This window comes from Rhinolophus sinicus, linkage group LG01 (assembly GCF_036562045.2).
Source record: "Rhinolophus sinicus isolate RSC01 linkage group LG01, ASM3656204v1, whole genome shotgun sequence".
In the NCBI taxonomy this organism is placed as follows: domain Eukaryota; kingdom Metazoa; phylum Chordata; class Mammalia; order Chiroptera; family Rhinolophidae; genus Rhinolophus; species Rhinolophus sinicus.
Window position 1 is genome coordinate 27859086 of NC_133751.1, and position 21506 is coordinate 27880591.

Genomic DNA, 21506 nt, shown 5'->3' on the forward strand with positions numbered 1-21506 from the left:
AGCCAATAAAATTCAGGACCCCAGCTCTTGAATTATTTAAAATAAACACGTAGTGTTGTAGTTAAGTTTTAAAACGATCCCTCAAAACTGGTTATTTAAGGTACAGTCATTTATGATAAATATATTTCTGAAGTTGATTTTCACCATCTCAAATATCTGCGGAAAACTGTAGCTTTGGTATCTAGCAGCTGTGAATGAGTTGGTTCTCACAGTCGACCCAAACCAAGGCCAACAGTTTATTTACCTCCGTATCTTTGCGTACTTATAGTAAATAAGGAAAGAATGATATTTTTGCAAGGACAGATACATAATATAATATGTGTTACAGAAAATGCTGAATCGCTTTAATTTCTATTGGTTTAAATAACAAAAACCTAAACACTTAATTTCTCTTTCAGAAGAAACCTCCTCTCCATGCCTCGGGCAGCTTTCTCCCCTTCCTCCAACAACCAGTTACTTTAATGTGAGAAACTAATTTGCACCCAACCTGTGAGTGCCTTCACCTTCAGGGCAGAAGAAACACCGACTTTTAATGCATTTTTGTAAATAAATCATTACATTTTAATCACACACGACTCTACACAGACACACTCCCATGATTTATTATTGTTGGGCGAGTTTCCTCCTCCTCCAGCTTGAGATAACCAATTTTGCTACGTGTGGGTGTCTTAAACATAACTTCCTATAACGTAGATTTGTTTACTGATTATCTGTGACGATAACGATGATTACGAAGGCAATAACACTCTTCAGTTTCCATCTTTATTGCTTTTTGGTAATAAGAAAAGCAAATAAACAAGCAAGCAAACCCAACACCAAACAAAAAATTGGCGGCGTGACGATCTATTCCCTCGGCACTCCTAACGCCTGGCAGCCTCCATCGATGCATTCGGAAGCTCGGCTGACGCTGCCTGGCGCTGGAACCAGGAAGGCGGTGAGCTTAAACTGAAGCAAGTTCGGAGGACGCTGGGGGCGCCCAGATTTGAAGAAACGTTTCCAGGTTCGCGGAGCTTGCAAATCAACGGGAGGTGTGATCCCGAAGGCCAGGAGCCAGGTGATGCCTGCATTCGGGGCCTGGAAGTAGGCGCCCGCGGCTGCGGGGTTCCGAGGCCCTGCTCTGGCAAAAGGCGGCGTGGGGCCTGGCGCAGTCTGGGAGGCGACGAGGGGGTGGGCGGAGGCCCCGAGGCGTGCGGAGCGGTACAATGCTGTGCGCATGCGTCCGGCACCTGGCGGTTTCTGACCCTTGAGGTCGAAGCTGGGGTCTCAGGACGGTGGGCGGCTGTAGAGTGGTGCGAGGTCGCAGGCTTCAGGCTAGGCCCTCTGTCTGGGGGTGGTGAGAGAGAGAGTTACAGCCCGCTCTTCCTCCCCATTCCCCTTCATTCTTTGTCCCACCCCATCCCCAGTCCCTGATCATTGATTTTGGGTTTATGTGTCCGGTGCTTGGTTCATCACTGGCTGTAAATAGGGTGCAGCCAGAGAGCGTCCACAACCTGATGCACCCTGCCCCACCCACTTCAGATCCACCTCTCCTTCCATTTCCCCGGATTCTTCCAGGCTCACACTCTCTTGCTGAGAGGAGAGATGGTGCAGAGTGAAATAGACTTTCCTTCCTTAACACATAAGTATACTCGCCTTAAACTCGCAGTGTCCTTGACATCAAGACTTGTTGCCTTATGGTCGTAAACCAAGGTCATATGGCTACTCTTAAACTCTGTTTACTTTGGTGAGATGTTATAATGCACTGTAGTATATGTTGACTGCTCTTGATTTAAGTTCAGCCTTAACATAATTTCTCAGAGGTTATACATCTTTAAATGCACACTGGAAGCCTAACAAATACCCCTCCCCACCCCCCCCCTTTTTTTTTTTTTTTTTTTTAGCATTTTCAGAATTAACAGTAACCTATTTGTAAATCAACCAAGTAGGTACTAGCTAAGTAGTTAACTAAATTCAAATATCTTGTGTTGTCACAAAAAAGTACTCAAGTTGTCAACTTAGACACAAAAGCTCTAAGTGAAGGAGATACACAGAGTTCTCAGGTTTAAGGATTAGAGCAGGTGTTAACAGGTGAGAGCCCCTCTAGCTTTAGAGTCTCTAAATAATTCATTTTCTTTTCAGCAAAGGAGATTTCCTGCTAAGTGGTAGCACTTTATTACTGTATGTTCTTCAATAAGAGCTAAAAATGTTTGAAACTGAGATAAAGGCAGGTGGCAGCTATTGCCTTACCAACTCCACCGGTCTCAGGAAAGAGTTGTTATGAGTTGGAAAACTTATGGAATAAAATTGTTATAGTAGATGTATAGCTATGTTTTCTGCTTTCATTTTCAAACCAAAAGTCCTGTGACTGATAATGCTTTTTTGAAAAAGAGATGCTAGTCTACAGATTTTTATTTATTACAGGAGTGTTTCAACAATTCTTTATCACTTTTGAGCTTTGCTTTGTTATGCTCATTAAGCTAGAATTTTACCTCAGTTCTTTTACTGCCTTTGTATGGTTCTATACTTATTCATGGAATTTTTTTATGCTAAATGGTGTTAACCCCATTTTCACTTTTCTCTACCTCTTTGAGGTGAATTTCCCATTGCAATGACTATTCTTTTCCCCTTTTTTGGACATGTGTCCAAGATAAAAATGATTATAGTTTGATCTACTAACGAATGAGTAGTGTAGAAATAATTATAAGCTGTCGTGTCCTCTAGGAATCTTGTTCTAACTGCCTGTTTTCTGAAAAAGATAATTGTTTCTTGTACCTTTATTAATACCTGGAAAAAGGAACTACTTGTGTATGCCTTTGAACTCTCTTTGGATTACGTCATCTTGGCTCCACATCTTCAGTCACCTAAACTTTGCAATAAGATGTTTTTGTAAATTGATGTCCTACTGTAGTCATTACCTGTTGTGGCTTCAGTTCTGTAGAGCAGTAGTTGGGTGAGGTTTGCAGCGATGGGACTAAACGGACATACTAGAGACTAGAGTGAGAATAGAAAACCAAGAGCTGTAGGAGTTCTGTCTCTGTGTCACCTTTTCTGTTTACAGATAGATTGAAAAATTGTTAGCTTGTGGGATTCTTAAAAATCTTTGCTCAATTCATCATTGCCTTTACCAGAAAGAGCTATCAATGTGTCCTTCCATGCATTGCATCTTACCAATGGAGTTAAATATAAAGAGTTCATACTTACTAGGAGTGTGAAATGTAAATTGGTCACCATGACTTGAATGAGAAAGTATATTCAATTTTATGCTACATTATGGAAATTATGCTACATATATGGACATTATGGAAGTCCAGAGGTAAGTATATATCTAGGGTGGTGAATAAGAATTCAGTGTCATTGATAGAGAAGACAATTTTTGGGTCTACCTCGATTTGCTCTTAGTGTTCACTTCCTTTTCTGAATAAAAATTTGAAGTTATCTATAGTAAAGAAAAATGGAGGCTTTTGGCTTTTCTCGTACTGAGATTAATTATACTTCAGTGCAGTTTTCCTGAAATGCAAATGTATTGCTTAAAAAAGTATACTTTTGTGACAGTGGTTTTTCTTTTTAATTAAAGTTTTAGGGATGACAATGGTTAGTAAAATTACATAGGTTTCAAGCATACAATTCTGTATTACATCATCTATATACCATATTGTGTGTTCACTACCCAGAGTCAGTTCTCCTTCCATCACCATATATTTGATCCGGTTTACTCTCATCTACCATCTCTCTCCCTGCTTACCCTCTGGTAACCACTAAACTACTGTCTGTGTCTATGAGTTTTTGTTTCTTTGTTTGTCTTGTTCCTTTGTTGCTTTCAGTTTTATATCCCACATAGGTTTTTCAACTTTATTTTACCTGGCTCCTCTAAGGAAGGATTTTGTATCTCTCAGTAACTTTTCTGGGTTAAATGTAATTATTATTGTGGGTGAATTATTTTGTTTAAAATTAAAACAAGAATTTATAACCAACCCCCATTCTCTCTTGTTTAAGATACATAATTAGTTGTGTGTCCTTTTCTTTTCTTTCTACTTCTTTATGCCTTACATGGGGACTTAACAAGCTGGACAAGAATGGAAAATGGAAAGAACTATAGGTACCTTAGAACAGTGATTCAACGACTTTTTAGTTTCGGCATCCCTTTACACTCTTCAAAATTGTTGAGGACCCCAAGAACTTTATGTGGGCTATATCTATAAATATTGCCACACTAGTAATTGAAACAGAAAAATTTATAATATTTATTAATGCACTTCAAAATAACAGTAATAAACTCATATGGTAACATAAATAACAAATTTGATATGAAAAATAACTATATTTTCCAAAACAAAACATTCTTAGTGAGAAAAGGGGCATTTTTTTCCTTTTTCACAAATCTCTAATATCTGGCTTAATAGAAGACAGTTGGATTCTTATTATCTGCTTTTGCCTTCAATTTGCTGTGATGAGTTGTTTTGATTTAAAGTATACGAAGAAAAGCCGTATTCACAGAGATATGGTATTGGAAAATGTATTTTTTTATTAAAGTGTAGTGAATATACAATATTATATTAGTTTCAGGAAAAAGTAGTATATTTTAATAGCCTTTAGATAATTACTTCTTTGATACTACACCAAAACTTGACAAGTAGTAGTTTCTTAAGGGTTGGTTGTAATGTGGTATTTGAAACCATATCAATGATCTTTTCATACTCTATTACATTAAAATCTATTGGTCTGTCTTGCACTGTGAATGGATTTTTTTACCCATGAATGATTCTGTGACATCATGCATTGGCCTACTCGAAAATACCGGTTCACTGAGTTATGCATACCTTCCAAATGTTGACACCTTTCGTTATATTAAAAAAAAAAATCACATTTGTTAATATCACCACTGATCTCATCAGAGAAATCTTTAAGTACTGGGAAGCTATCAGTCTCATGGTAGCAGATATAAGTTATTCAAAATTCTAAATTTTGCTTGAGAGTTCAAGTTTTATCATTGGCAACAAACAATGTCAGTTTTCTTTGAAATGAAAGACTCCATTTATTTTTGAGAAAATGTCTGCCAAATATGCAGGTCTGAATAATCATAATTCTTTAAAATGAAAATAGTGTTTCATGATAAAAGCAGCTAGTTCAGGTGCACAAATGCTTTTTCTCAAGATAACTGCCATCAATCAATATGTAGCATTAGTTAATGTGTATTTCCCATTTCATCACACAATATTAAAAAGATGTGTGCTCAAGTGTTGAAATCTAATAAAATTAATGATTTTTACTGCTTTATCAAGGACATTCTTTTTTTTTTTGTGAGCAGTCATTGGATTTATAAACAGATGCAACAAATTTTCAAATGATACAAAAATATCATTTTCAAAACAATATCAAAAAGTGACTGTCTTTTACCATCCTCAGCTCATAACAGAGCAAATGGGTAAGTGGAATAATCATGCTGTAGCATGTTTCATAAACTGACAACAGAAAGTTGGTTGAAGGAAAGCAGAGGAATTTTGTCTTTTAGGAATTAGAATCGAGGGGCTCCGTAATCATCTGGCATCTGCTCAGTGTTGTACCTATGGTTAGAAACATACATGATGGGAACTCCAGGTGTCTTCCTGATGCTTCCTTTAAGATCCCCGTCACCCATGGCCACAGCGTAACACTTGTGTTGAGTTATACTCTATACTGAGCAGTCATCTGCATAGGTTCCTTGGGTGTGCATGGTAATCATTCAAATCTTACATCCTTGGTAATCTTAGAGCCACCTGATACTTTCGCCCCAATTTCTCAATTTCAGCCATTACACAGTCAGTTATACAAGGGATACACTTGGCATACAGACAGTCCATCATTGACTGTACTAAGTCTAGTTTGGCTTTAATGGAAAAATTGATAAAGTTGGTATCAACCAGGATGTGGGAAGGTGGGCCCAGCTGTTTGTTATACCGGAAGAATAGGCAGGAAGGGTGTTGGGGGACTTGTCTTTCCTTGAGTGCACTGGGATCTTTTTTCCTTTCTTTTTAGGTTTGAATCTATCCTTTAGGTCTCTGATCTCTGAGACTAAGCATTTGCTTCATGGTTGCATACTTCTTTGTTTTCTTTTGCTTCCCCATATTCAAGCTGCACTCTTGTTTCTTGTGGAATCCAAGGACATTCTGAAGAACTGCCTTTTTTTACTTCAAAAAAAAAATATTGCAGTGAAGAGTGCAAGTGCCTGCTAGTGCAGTTTGGTGCCATTGTCTTGATTCCTGTTAAGGCACCAGCAGTTTTGCCTACTATTGCTTTTATATTATCAGTGTAAAAAGTCAACACAGTGAAAAAGGTAAATCATGTTTTAGTATAAGGAAAATAGTTTTGACTTCTTGGGTCCCCTGAAAAGTCTTAGGGACCCCCAGCGATCTACAAACCCCATTTTGAGAACCTCTGTTATACTGGAATGTAGTTCCTCAAGGGCAAGGATTTTTGCCTCTTGTTCACGATGTATCCCTTATACCTAGGCCTACTGTCATCCTGGGGTGTTTCACCTATCTGTAGTGTTAGATCACTTATTTTCTAAATCTAGGTCGTCTTGGTTGGTTTACTGTTCCTTTCGGTGGAGTGTGAGGTATAATATTGAGACTTTGCATATCTGAAAATGTCTTTATTCTGATCTCATATTAGATCAATGATTGGGCTGGATATAGACCCTAGGTTGAAAAACATTTTCACTTAGAATTTTGAAGACAAGTCTCCATTGTTTTCTGTGTTGCTGTTGAGAAGTCCTATGCCTTTTGTGATTCCTCCATTTTTTTTTTTTCTCTTTAGGAGTTTCTAGGATTCTCTATGTATTCCTGGTGTCTGAATTTTTGTGAGTTACCATGTTTCTCCGAAAATAAGGCCTAGCCTGACCATCAGCTCTAATGTGTCTTTTGGAGCAAAAATTAATATAAGACCGGGTTTTATACTGTATAAGACCCAGTCTTATATTAAAATAAGACTGAGCATTATATTATACCCAGTCTTATATTAAAATAAGGCCGGGTCTTATATTAATTTTTGCTCCAAAAGATGCTTTAGAGCTAATGGTGCAGCTAGGTCTTATTTTCGGGAAAAGACTGTATGTCTGGTGTATGTCTTTTTAAATTCATTGTCCCAGGGACTTAGGGCAATTCATGTCTTTTAATTCTGGAAATTCATTTGAATTATTCTTTGGATATTTTTCTTTTTCTCGTTTGTCCTTTTTAAATGGAATGCATATCAATTGGATATTGGACTTCCTGGATTGATCCTCTTTTACCTCCTATTTTTAACCTTTTTCTTAATACTTTCTGTGAGTCCTTTGACATTATCTTTTAACCCTATTGTATTTTTTTTTTTAGTTTCAAGTGTACAAAACAATGTAATAGACATTTATCATTTATATCCCTCACACTGATTATCCTCCTGCCCCCATCTGCTACCCCTCTGACATCGCATACAGCCATTGCATTTCCACTGTCTCTATTCCTAATCGCTATTGTATTTTTTACAAATTGTCATTTTTTTAAATTTCAAGCTTTTTCTTTTGTTCTGTGGATGTTCCTCCTATTCTTGTTTTCTGGATCATCTCATACATTCCTAAGGAAATTAACTGATTTTTTTTTCCTTGAAGTTCTCTTCTGTGTATTCCTGGTTTACTATGAGTTGCTTTTTTTTTCTTTCTGTTTTGGTTTCTGTCTCTTAGGATCCAGGCTTTCATCACATGATTGGTTGTTGTTTTTTTTATCACTAAAAAGTTAACAGAAAACTGGTTTACAGAAAAAAAGATTAAAGTTTGGGCTTGTTAACTAGCAGGCTTGGTTATAGGGTGTTTGGGTGAGGATCTGGCCTTTTTTTGGAGGTACCTTCAAATTCTTATAGTGTATCTTTCATCAGATACTATTCAGTTTTTGCATAGATGAATCCTTTGCCAGAAATCTTGGCTCCAGGCACACAGAGTTACAGTATTTACCATTAGTGTAGACTTTCATGTAATCCCTTTAACTGTTAGTTTATCATCTCTCTGCCCTCTTTTACTGTGCCCCTGGACTTGATGCTTTATTGTTTTGTTATTTTTTCCTAAATAAACCACCTTTCCTGGGATAGTCACCTCTCTGGGTTGGATGGGAAAGGGGACCTGGGAGATTACTTCTTTTATGTACTTTCTACCAATTCTTCCATTTTTATTTGCATGCCTAATTGTATCCACTGTGGTAACCAGTATCTAAAGTTCCTGATTCTTTCTGATTTTAGCTATGTGAATTGGCTTTTCTCTTCTTGGAATTCTCTGCAGTTGCATGGTATTCAGTTCTTTTAGCTCTAAATCCTCCATCTGTTTTTCATTTGCTAAAAATTTGTTGACATATCTTGTCTACTGTTCCTGTTGTTTTCTAGTCTCTTTATCTTTGTAAATTTATACTTTTACTCATTTTAGTATTTTTTTAACAGTATAATAAGAATATAATAAAAGCTCATGTTAGCTTAAATGGTTACTTGTGGATAAAGAAAGTTCTTAACTGCTTAAAAGTGAAAACAAAGAAAAAAGCCAGGAAATAAGAAAATTTAATGATCTTTATCACTCAATTATGTACAAATTCCTTAATGCAAACACACACACACACACACACACACACAAACGGTTATATACAATGAATATATGGATATATATGTGGATATTATGTAGACATATTTAAATATATATGTATAGGTATGTGTAATTTCATAATCACTGTATTTTGAAATTGGAAAAGATCATGGTGATCTTTTACCCAGTGCAGTTTCATTTTTCAATGAGGGAACTTGGCTTAAATATACTAGCGATTTACTGAGTTTCAAAACCAAGTCTTCCCAATGTTGTTGAACTATAAAATGTTAGAAATGTGAACAACTTGGAGGTTCAGAACTATATTGAAAGTCTATTGTTGGCTCTCAGTAAATAGCATATAGTTTTGAATTGAATCCTAACAGCAATTTTCAACTGGTAGTGCATTGGAGTCCGGGAGGGGATGGCTCACCTGACAATTCTGAAAACAAAGCTGTAATTTAACACATTGCTTTGTTTATAGTAGTGACATTTAACTTATTTTGAATACGTGTTGAAGGGAAGTATAAGATTTTTGTTTATCTGATTCATTAACCATTTATCTTAACCATTACATAGGATTGAAAGATAGCTAATAACTGTGTCATTAAAGAAAAATAAGATTGCGGATGAGAATCTAAAGGCTAACTTTAAATTAAGACAAGTTTCTTCTTATCAGCTATGTTAATTCGTAAATATAAAAACCTTAAGTTCTATTTCTGTATTTTTTTTCCGTTTGTTTACTAAATATATAAACATCACCAAAGCCATATAGAAAATAGTTAAAAAAAGAAAAAAATTATCCAGTTTTGTTACTTAAATATTATCAATTTTATCTTTTGCTCTTATTCATAGTACATATTTTCTTAAATTGTAGTCTCAGTATATTCAGTTTTAATAATGCTATAATGGATACCTTCATGATTATACCTTTCTTTTAATAAAAACATTTTAGATATATTCCTAGAAGTAGGATTACTTTGTAAAGAATAGTCAACATTTTTATGACCATTTAAATTGTTACTGCTTTCTAGAAGGATTATACCAGCACACTATAAAGATACTAGCATTGTGAATAGCTGACTGACTTCGCAATAACCTCATCAACTTTAGCACTTAATATTTCCTCCCCCACATTTCACAAGTGACATGTAGACAGTGTATTGTTTCAATTTGTACTTTGTTGATGACTAGTGAGTTCTTATCCATGTACAAAAATTTAGAATTTTCAATTAGAAAAACGTAATTCTAAAGATGGTAAAGTATCTTTTATCTTTAGGGAATGTGAAAATGAAGGATTAGGTAGTTATTCCCTAAACCAAATATCATGTAGTTAATAATAAATGCAACTTAAAAATATAAGAAAATTGTTATAATGAGCTGTCCTGAGGGTTGACTCTTTTGAGAGACATTTGAAAAAATTTAGGACAAATTCAAGTGTCTGCAAATTGTACAACCGGTTAATTGATAATCCCAGAAGACTGTACTAGAACTGTTTCTCATGTCTTGTCAAGATGCCAGGTACATTTAAAATTCTGCTCCGGGACTTCACAAATTTTTATAAACTTTTAAAAAAATTACTGTATTTTATCCATTGTGCCATTATGTTAGCAATAATTTTCTTTGAATTTAAACTTATAGAAATGGGACGCCGGTCATCAGATACCGAAGAAGAAAGCAGAAGCAAGAGAAAAAAGAAACACCGTAGACGGTCATCTTCAAGTAGTTCTTCAGATAGTAGGACATACAGCCGAAAGAAAGGTGGAAGGAAATCAAGGTCAAAGTCGAGATCTTGGTCCAGAGATCTTCAGCTTCGCTCACATTCTTATGATAGAAGGTGATTTTCATAATTTTTACCTACATAGTAATGAGAGTGACGTTCTTTACAGTTTTTATGTTTTTGTACTTTTAATTTTTCTGAGTAAAACATTTTTCTTTTAGTAGTCGTATGTTTATGAGGGTTAAGTCCCAATGCAAAGGTTGGTTGGTTGGTTGGTTTTCGCCAGGCCCAACCCCTGAGTTCAGTTTCTTCATCCTTTGTCTAGTCTTTGTAGACAAGTAGATATAAACTGGTACAGTTCTCATACTATATTATCTGGTAATATTTGAGAAGAATGTATACACCTTAAGACCCCTAATGTCTTCATTAGTAGCTGATTCAATCACGAAATTATGATATCAATCATCTGACTGTTCAAAAGGAATAACATTTTATTTCTGTCTGCCTCTAGCAAGGAGTAAGACATAGTAAAAATGAGATGGTTTTTTAGAATCTAGATGATTTCTCCTTAATGCTCATAAATTTTTTTATATCAATAATACTTGATTATATTTTCTTTCAGACGCAGGCATCGATCAAGCAGTAGCTCTTCTTATGGCTCTAGAAGAAAACGAAGTCGAAGTCGCTCAAGGGGTCGAGGGAAATCCTATAGAGTTCAGAGATCTAGGTCAAAAAGCAGAACGAGAAGGTATGCCATAGCAGATGTTTGTTGCTTTGTAACACACTATCCCCAAATTTAGTGACCTAAAGCAACAATCATTTATTTTCTCATGATTTTACAATCTTGCCAGAGCTCAGCTGGCAGTTCTTCTACTAGTCTTGCCTGGGGTTACTCGTGATTGTAGTTATCTGATAGCTTGACTGGAACTAGATGGTCCAGTGTGGCCTCAGTCTAGCATTTGGTTCTGGCTGTTGGCTATTATTTGGGGTGCTTTAGTTTTCCTGTTGCTTCTCGTCTTCCAGTAGGCTAGGCTTGGCTTTTTCATATGATGGAACTATTTTAAAAAGGTAAGAGCAGAAGTTGCAAAATCTCTTAAGGTCTTGCCTCAGAAATAATCCAGTGTGTTATGGAGTGAATGGTTTGTGTCCCCCACTAGATTTGTATGTTGACGCTCCAGTCCTAAGTGTAACTGTATTTGGAAACAGGGCCTTTATGGAGTCCTTAAGGTTAAATGAGATCATACAGGTGGGGTCCTAATACAAGAAGACAGGAGGCCTTATAAGAAGAGGGAGAAAGAGATCTTTCTCTTTGAGGCTGCACTCAGAGGAAAGACTATTTGAGGACACAAGTGAAAAGAAAGCGGTCTATAAGCCAGGAAGAACCCTTACCAGGAACCAAATCAGCCGACATCTTGATCTTGGACTTGTAGCCTCTAGAACTGTGGGAAGTAAATTTCTGTTGTTTAAGCTGCTCGGTCTGTGGTGTTTTGCTGTAGTAGCCTGAGCTGACTAATACACGTCACTTCACCTCTGTTTTCTTGCTGTGCTCAAGGGCCAATAATACAAAGAACAGCCTCTCTGAGGAGAGTTGTACATTTGGGGCAATGGTAGAAAATATGGTTGGATAGGATGGTGACCATGGTATGGAGGGACTTGAACATCTCTTAGCAGCAGAAATTATTGAACATCTCTGAGCAGCAGAGTGTTAGGATAAAAACAGGAATTTAGTAAGGTTAGTTTCTTTTCCCTGCTTAGTTCTTCATGCTATTATTAGGCTGTAGTTGTGGGGGTATATTAGCAGCCTGGTTTTGTTATCTAGGCATAACGTTTTATAAATCTCTCTATGAATCTGAAGTTGGATAATAGCAGTAAAGTACAAATGTTCAGCTTTTCTGGCCTTGTATTATTTTTTGCCTCAGTCTCCCCTCCTTTGTACACATTCCACAAATAAGCTACTTTGTATTACATGCCTATACATGGATCTGAGTTGCTAGCTTTGTTTATTTGAGCAAGCTCTTTCTTCCAGTTTGTTGCTTTATCTCTACTTTGAGAAGTGTTCCTACCCTTTAATGTTCAGTTTTATTTAACCTTTAATTCTCTTCTGCCTTGAATCCTTTTTTGATTTTACCTTTTTACTCCCAAGTCAAATTTAATCCACCCTTTCTATGACCCACCATCACCTGTGGTTCCTGATATGTAACAGTTATATTATGAATAGTATGTCTTTGTTGTTCTCATGTATTATAAACTCTTGAAGGGGGAATCGTTTGGTACCTAGCATAATACCTTGCTTAGTAAACATGCCTTGATTGATTGGATAATTAATTGGGGAAATGAAGTTAGGTAGAGAGCTGATTTTTGTAGTAAGGAAAAGTTTTATTGATTTGTAGAAGGAAAGCTTTATTTTCGATGTATTGATTTGTCTAAAAAGAGGCTGATTACCAGAAAACAACTTCAACTGAAATTTCCTATCAGTGGGAATAGAAATAATAATCCATGCTTTTATATGGTCTTTTTCAGTTTCTAGGGTATTTTCACATACCCTGAATCAATCAGAGTTTGATTAGGAAAACAGAAGCCACTCAATTCCAAGCATTAGTGTTTTAACACAGGAAATTAAAGGCTTATATAACCTTTAGAAGGTCTCAGGGAATTAGGGAAGCTGTCACTGATTATTTCAGCCTGAAGCATGGAAGCTGGTTGTTTTCCCAAAAGTCACTGGAAATCTTAAGAACTCTCCAGATTTAAGAAACTACTCACCTGGAAGCTGCTGCTCTGCCTATCTATTAGGTTGGTGCAAAAGTAATTGCTATTTTTACAGTGATTTTTAACCTTTTAAACTGCAGTTACTTTTGCACCAACCTAATGTTTAGACACCTACCTCCAGACAGGAATCTGGAAATGTTAAATTCTTTTCCTTTGCAATGCAAGGAGGACCTTAAAAGGAATGGCAGTGATGTCTAGTCAACAACAAACTATATAGCACACAGACATTTAGTAATTTGAATTTTATAAATCTGTCAGTCAGTCATTTAGGGTAATACCTTTATTTTGTGTATGAGGAAACAAGTTCAGAGGTTATTCAAAGTAGCAACTTCTCCGCCTCTTGCATTGACGCTTCTGCATTTAACTGCCAATAACTAATCTGGAGACACTGAAAAGTCCTAAATTTTGAGAAAATACAATATCCATGTCTTATATCCTATACACTATATTATTTTGGAAAACACATTTTAGGAATTTATTCTTCAAAATATTTAAACTGAGTTTCTAGGTTAATCTTTTTTTAACAAGATAATTGAACAACTCATTCCTTGAACCTTATAGTTAATCAAGGCTTTACTTTAAATAGAGAAGATGAAAGTGGTGAGTTTTTCATAGACAAATTACTATATGACTTTAAATCTGAAGGTGAATTGTTAATGATTTCTGTGCTTTTTAATAGAAATGAATGGTTTCAGTCAGGGAAAGTTACTTCAGAAAAACTTTGTTTTTACATGTGCAAAATATATTTGAAAAATGCGGCATATTCTAGGGGATGGCGGGAGGTGGGGAGTCTAATGTGTGAAGTTTGCTGCACTTTCCATGGATAAGTTATAAAGTATTAGATGAGTATACTTTTTAGTATAATTTTTATGTTCTTAAGTACTCAAGTTGTGACATGTATATATACTATCACTTACATGTTATATCACTCATATAATATCACTTCCTTTTGCAACAGTGAGGAACCTATTCCTCTTATCTACAGTATATTTACTTATTTTCTCAATTCTAGAATACACAGAAAATAGTTTCAGAATTTCTGATATGTACCATTATGAAAAACAAACTTATAAACCAGAGTTCAATATTTTTTTATGATTCTTTTTATTTTTATTCTGGAGGGTATAATTCTCCCCACTTTTGTAGTTAATTTCTTCAGAGTTAAGTTCATTTATTTCTGTTTATATTTCAAGTTTTTTATTCCCCTAAATTTTTTTACTTTATTTTTTTGTCCCCTCCCTTTATTGTAGTGTATGAAATGTTAATGTGGTTTCAAAAGAGAGCACTTACATAGTAAAAAGTGTATGCAGAAAAGTATCACTCCCCTTTCTCCCTAATGTCTTATTCCTAACCATGACCTAGGTAACTAATTATATTAGTTTGATATTTTAGCTTTCCTATGTTTCCTTTTAAACAAAGAACTAGTTATATCTGTGGCATACTCTAAATACTCTTTTGCACTTTGCTTTTTTTGTTGTTGTATACTAATATATTTTGGAACTCAATCAGTTAATAGTAATCTTACTCATTTTTTATAGTTGTTTAGTACTTCATTATGTGAATGTATCAAAATTTGTTTAGCCAGTCTCCTAGGTATGGACATTAATAATATCGTACCATATTTTGTAGTTATTATACTAAAAGGCTGCCATGATTAACCTTGTGTATGAGTACTTTTGTATGGTTGGACGTGTGTCTTCAGGGGAAACTCCTAGAAGGATTGCTAGATCAAAAGGTAAATGTTTGTAGTTTTGATAGAAATTGCCAAATTCCTGTCAGTATTGCATGAGAGGCCTGTTTCCTCGCAGCCTCACCAAGAGAACATTTTTAAATGTTTGCCAATATGATAAATGAGAAATGGTATTTTAGTGTAGTTTTAGTTTTTATTTCTTTTTCTCATATATGAGGTTGAACATCTTTGCATATGTTTGAGGACCATTATTCTGTCCTTTTTGCGTGTGAATTTTCTCTTCATGTCTTTCGGGGTTTTGGTCTTTTTTTTCCTTTAATTTTTAAGGGTTACTTACTAGATATATTAGCCCTTTAGCTGTGATACAAATAGCAAATATTTTCTCTCAGCTTTTCGGTTGTCTTTTGATTTTACTTATGGTATTTATTGACCATGCAAAAGCTTTTTCTGTTATATGGTCAAATTTATCACTCTTCTTTCATCGCATCTTTCCTTATATTCAGAACGTAGAGAAATTCTTTCCTTACATCTAGATGTAGAGGGATTTGTTGATGTGTTTTCTAGTTTATTTGTTTCATTTTTCTACAATTAGATGTTTTGATATATTGGAATTTATTCTTGTGTATGATATGAGGTATGGACCTTTTTTTCCCAATTGGCTGTTGTCACATCACCATTTATTAAAAAGTCCATCTTTGCCCCAGTGATTTTGTGATACCAAATTAGTACTAATGTCCAATTAGTACTAATTGGACTCAGGTACTAAATTCCATTAGTACCTGAGTCTTTTTCTTGACTGTATACATACTCTACTGGTTTGCTTGTCTAGTTATAAACCAGTACAACACTTACAATTATAGAACCTTTATAGTATATTTTAATGTTGGGAAGGGCTAGTCCCCCCTTAGTCCCCCCTTTGACTTTTAATTTTTCTTTTTCAGTGTTTTCCTGGCTGTTCTTTTCATGTGAACTGTTTATTTTTTCATATAAACTTTGGTATTAATTCATTTAGATTTATTTAAAAGGCTTGTTGGTATTTTTGGGGGGATTTTATTAAACTTAAAAATTAAGGAGAACTAATATCTTTATCATGTTGAGTTGTTCAAAAAACAAAGGGATGGTTTTTCATTTGTTCTAGTCTAGTTTTTTTGTGATTCAGGAGTGTTTTGAAGTCTTCCTCATATAAATTTTACTCATTTCTTGCTAACATTATCTTGTTAATGTATTATTCCAAAATATTTTAGCTTTTTTACTACCAGTGAGGTTTTCCCTACCATTATAATATCTAAATAGTTATTGTTTCTGTATATGAAGTCTACAGAAGTCTCTGTTTATTTTACTTTTTTCAATTTTATTGCGATATAATAGACATATAACATTATGTAAGTAAGTTTAAGGTGTACAACCTGTTGATTCGATAGACTTAGATATTGCAGAATTACTACCACCGTCGCCTTAGCTAACACCTCCATCATGTCACATAATCACTGTTTCTTTTTTGTGAGAACAATATTTCAGATCTCTTTTAGAAACTTTCAAATATACATATAATACAATGCTACTAAGTACAATCAACATTTGATCACCAGAACTTACTCATTTTATACCTGGAAGTTTGTACTCTTTGACCCCATTTCCCCCACTCCTCAGCCCCTGGTCAACACCATTCTAGTCTGTTTTTCAGTTTGGCTTTTTTAGATTTCTCATATAAGTAATAAAATACAGTATTTGTCTTCTTCTGTCTGACTTATTTCAGTTAGCATAATGCCCTCAGGGTCCATACATGTCGCAAATGGCAGGATTTCCGTATTTTTCATGGCTGAATCCTATCCCCTCCACCCCCACATAATACAGAAGGTGCCAAAAATATATATACACATTTTAAGAGAGAAAAAATTTATTAAAATTGTAATACAATGAATGATGCTAGTATTCATTTGATTGGCACTATCTTTTTAGTGAACGTTATGCTATGTGTTGCTACCTTAATTTACTTCAACTTTGAAAAGTAATACATAGATAGCGTCTCTTAAAATGTATACTTTTTTTGGCACCAGTGGTATATAACACATCTTCCTTATCCATTCAGCTGTTGACCGACACTTAGGTTGTTTCCATATGTTTGTTATTGTGAATAATGCTGCAATGAACATGGGAGTGCAGATATTGCTTTGAGATCCTGTTTTCATTTCCTTTGGATACAAGGTGTGATCAAGAAATACCGTGATTTTTTAAATAAAAAAAAAATATTACAGTAAAAGACACATTGCCATTAATTCCCCTCAAAATACTCCCCCTCACTTTGAACAGACTTATGCCAGCCATCATTCTTGCCACTTTCTGAAGCAGTTCTGGAAGTCCTCTTTCATGAGTATCTTTAGTTGTGCCGTCATGGCTGCCTCTATGTCCTGAATCAGCTTCAAAATGTTTGCCTTTCATGGTCATTTTGACTTTGGGGAAGAGCCAGAAATCGCATGGTGCCAGATTCGGTGAATAAGGTGGATGAGGACACACCATAATGTTTTTATTTTACAGAAATTGCCGTGCCAGAAGTGATGTGTGACATGGAGCCTTTCCATTGTGATCACAAAATACATTGAATGCTGTGCTGAGTGCCATCCAACAGAAAGGCAGGGATCTTCAATACAGGAAGCAGTACATTTAATCTTAGTAACAGTGTGTGATTAGTTTCAGCTTGTTGGGTGCAGTCAGTTGGGTGTGAGCTACGGTTGAGAGAAGGTATGTTTTAAAGTGTGCTGTAAATCACCCTCCATCATGACAGTGCTCTGTGTCACGCATCGCTTCTGGAGTGGCAATTTTTGTCAAATGAAAAAATTACGGTGTGTCCTCATCCCCCTTATTCACTGGATCCTGGAACTGGATCTGTGCGACTTCTGGCGCTTCCCCAAAGTCAAAATGATTCAGGAGATTGAGGCAGCCACAACAGCGCAACTAAAGACACTCACAAAAGAGGACTTTCAGAACTGCCTCAGAAAGTGGCCATAACAGTGAGATAAGTGTGTTCGAAGCGAGGTGGAGTATTTTGAGGGGTATTAATGGCAATGTGTCTTTTGCTGTAATAAATTTTTTTTTTAATTTAAACATTCACAGTATTTTGTGATCACACCTTGTACATCAACATACTTATCATAAAGCAGAGTTCAGTATTCCTTTACAATTTTTTCTTTTGAAAGCAAAAACTTAAATTTTTTTCTTTGAAGCAAGATTTATATATATTGAAATACACAGAATTTATGCACACTTGTTGAGTTTTGACAAATGCATGTACTTGTCAAGATACAGAACATTACCATTACTATAGAAAATTCCATCATAATCATTGCCAAATTTCTGCTTACGTTCTCAGAGGCAGCCACTGTTTTGATTTTTTTCTACCATAGATTAATTCTCATATTAGTGTTACAAATTTTTATTCAGCACTGTACTTTGAGACCTATCCATGTTGTATATGTCAGTAGTTCATTCCTTTTATTGACTAGTATTCTATTGTATGAATATATCACATTTTTTTCCTGGAATTTTATGTAAATGTAATCATATAATAGTAATATTTTGCACATGGCTTCTTACGGTTAGCAAAATGCTTTGATCTGTGTTCCTTTTTTTTTTTTTTATTGCTAACTAGTGTATGTACCATAGTTTGTTTATTGTTTTCCTATTTATAGGCTCTTGGGCTATTTCTGGGTTTGGATGTTATGAATAAAGCTATTATAAACATTTCTTTGACAAGGCTTTTTATTGATATCTATATATATTTCTTTTAAGTAATAAACTTAATGAGTCATAGGGTAGGTGTCTGGTTTAGTTTTATAAGGAACAGTCAAAAGTTTTCCTTGACTGTATTATTTTGTATTCCCACCAACAGTGTACATGAGTTCCAGTTATGTGCATACTCACCAATACTTGGTGTTTTCAGTCGTTTTAACTTTAGGCAAAGTGGTAGGCTTTAGTAGTATCTCATGGTGTTAACTTGCATTTATAATTTTAGCTTTTATGTTTGTATGTATCTGTGATACTCTTATGTTAATTGTGGTAAAAAAACATAACAAATTACAATTTTTAACAAAATTTCAGTGCCTATTTCAGTATAGTTAACCATATGCACATTTTTGTACAGAAAATCTCTAGAACTTTTTCACCTTTCATGACTGAAACTCTATACCCATGGAACAACAACTCCCAGTTTCCTGCTCCTCCAGTTTCCTGTCATCACCATTCTGCTTTTTGTTTCTATGAGTTTGATTGGTTTAGACAACTCATACAAATGGAATTATGTACTTTTTTATGTTTAATTTGCTTGTTTCACTTAGCATAATGTCCCTAGTTTTATCCATGTTGTGGCACAGGACAGGATTTTCCTTCTTTTTAAAGCCTGAATATATTCCATTGTGTGTATATACCATATTTTATATCTAGTCATCCATCGACAGGTTGCTTCCACATCTTGGATATGGTGAATAATGGTGCAGTGAACATGGGTGTGCAAATATCTCTTCAAGATACTGTGTTCAGTTCTTTTTGGATATATACCCAGAAGTGGAATTGTTGAATCATATGGTAGTTCTATTTTAAAATTTTTGAGGAACCTCCATATTGTTTTCCATAACAGCTACACCATTTTACAATTCCACCAATAAGAGTTCCAGTTTTTCCATATCCTCTCCAACACTTGTTGAAAAGTTTTTAAAAAATTTTTAACACTTGTTAAAAAGTGTTTTTTTTTGATAGTGGCATTCTAACAAGTGGAAGGTGATATCTAATGGTTTTGATTTGCTTTTCCCTGATGATTTAGTGATGTTGAAAATCGTTTCATGTGTCTATTGGCCACTTATACATCTTCTTTGGAGAAATGTTTGAGTCTTTTAAACGTTTTTTATTTTTTGTTGTTGTTAATGAGTTACAGGAATTACAAAAAATTATTTTGGATATTAACCCCTTATTTAATGTATGGTTTGCAAATATTTTCTCCAACTTGATAGGTTGTCTTTTCACTCTGTTGATTCTTTCCTTTCTTCAATAGAAATTGTAGTCTCATTTATCTATTTTTACTTTTATTACTTAAGCTTTTGATGTCATATGCAAGAAATCATTGCCCATTTCAGTGTCAGGGAGATTTTCCCCTGTGTTTTGTTCTAGGAGTTTTATAGTTTTAGGTCTTACGTTTACCTTTAATCCATTTTGAGTTAATTTTTACATATGGGGCAAGATACATATGGGTCCATTTTTATTCTTTTGCATGTAGATATCCAGTTTTCCCAACATTTATTGAAAAGACTTCATGTCCTCTTTGTGTAGTCTTGTTACTGTTACTGAAGAGCATTTGACTATATACACGAGGGTTTATTTCTGGGCCCTCTGTTATGTTCCATTTGTCTATATGTCTGTCTGTATGTCAGTATCATACTATTTTGATTACTGTAGCTTTGTAAAGTATTTTGAAATCAGGAAGTATGAGGCCTTCAGCTTTGCTCGTTCTCAAGATCCTTTTGGCTTTTTAGGACCCTTTGAAATTCTATATCAATTTTAGACATTGTTTTCCTATTTCTGCAAAAAAAATGCCATTGAGTTTTGATAGGGATTGCATTGAATCTGTAGATAGCTTTGTTAGTATGAACATTTTAACAATATTAAGTCTTTCCAAACCATGAACATGGGATGTCTTTCCATTTATTTGTGTCATCTTTAATATCTTCCAGCTGTGTTTTTCTGTAAACTTTTGTCTCCTTGGTTAAGTTTATTCTTAACCAAGTTAAGTATTTTGTTCTTTTTAATGCTATTATAAGTGGGATTATTTTCTTAATTCTCTTTTCAAATTTTTCATTGTGTAGAAACACAATTGGTTTTTGAGTATTGATTCTGTAACCTGCAACTATTGAATTTGTTTATTAGTTCTGTTTTTTTGTTTGTTTTGTTTTGTTTTGTGTAATCTTATGGTTTTCTACATACAAAATCATGTCATCTGTAAATAAATAATTTTACTTCCTTTCCAATTTAGATGCCTTTTATTTTGTTGTTTTAGTTGCCATAATTGTTCTGGCTAGGAATTTCAGTAATATGTTGAATAGATGTGGCAAGAATGGGTATCCTTGCCTTGTTTTTGACCGTAGAGAAAAGCTTTCAGTTTTTCACTGTTGAGTATGATGTTAGCACTGGGCCTTTCATATATGACCTTTATTTTATTTCCTTCTATTTCTAGTTTGTTGAGGTGTTTTTTTTGTCACGAAAAGGTGTTAATTTTGTCAAATGATATTTTTCCACATCAATCGGAATGATTATGTGATTTCTGTTCTTTATTCTGTTAATGTGGTATATTACATTTTTGTATATTTAACATTCCCTGCATTCAAGGGAAAAAAATCCCATTTGGTTATGGTGTATAATTGTTTCAATGTGCTGTTGAATTTAGTTTGCTAGTATTTTGTTGTGGATTTTACATCATTATTCATCATGGATATTGGTCTGTAGTTTTCTCTTCTTGTAGTATCTTTGTGTGGCTTTGGTGTTGGGGTAATAATGTTGGCTCATAAAATGAATTTGGATGTGCTTCCTCTTCTTCATTTTTTTGGAAGAGTTTGAGAGGGCTTGTCATTAAGTCCTATTTAAATGTTTGGTAGAAGTCTCTAGTGAAGCCATCTATCTGGTCATGGGCTTTTATTTGTTGGTAGGTTTTTGATTACTGATTCAATGTCCTTATGTGTTACAGGTCTGTCCAGATTTCTATTTCTCCATGATTTAGTTTTCGTAGGTTGGATATATTTAGGAAT

The 21506-nt window shown here is 34.8% G+C and overlaps 1 protein-coding gene and 1 pseudogene across 1 annotated transcript in view; one reads left to right on the forward strand and one right to left on the reverse strand.

The window, feature by feature from the left end:
- Nucleotides 1-21506, forward strand: part of RSRC1 (arginine and serine rich coiled-coil 1) — a 371018-nt gene that overhangs the window by 3276 nt on the left and 346236 nt on the right. The window contains 4 exon segments of the mRNA XM_019732033.2: nt 399-1001; nt 1004-1054; nt 10187-10382; nt 10888-11013. Coding sequence (XP_019587592.2) covers nt 725-1001; nt 1004-1054; nt 10187-10382; nt 10888-11013 — 650 coding nt within the window. The 5' untranslated portion in view covers nt 399-724.
- LOC109447548 (rRNA-processing protein FCF1 homolog) lies at nt 5492-6080 on the reverse strand (annotated as a pseudogene).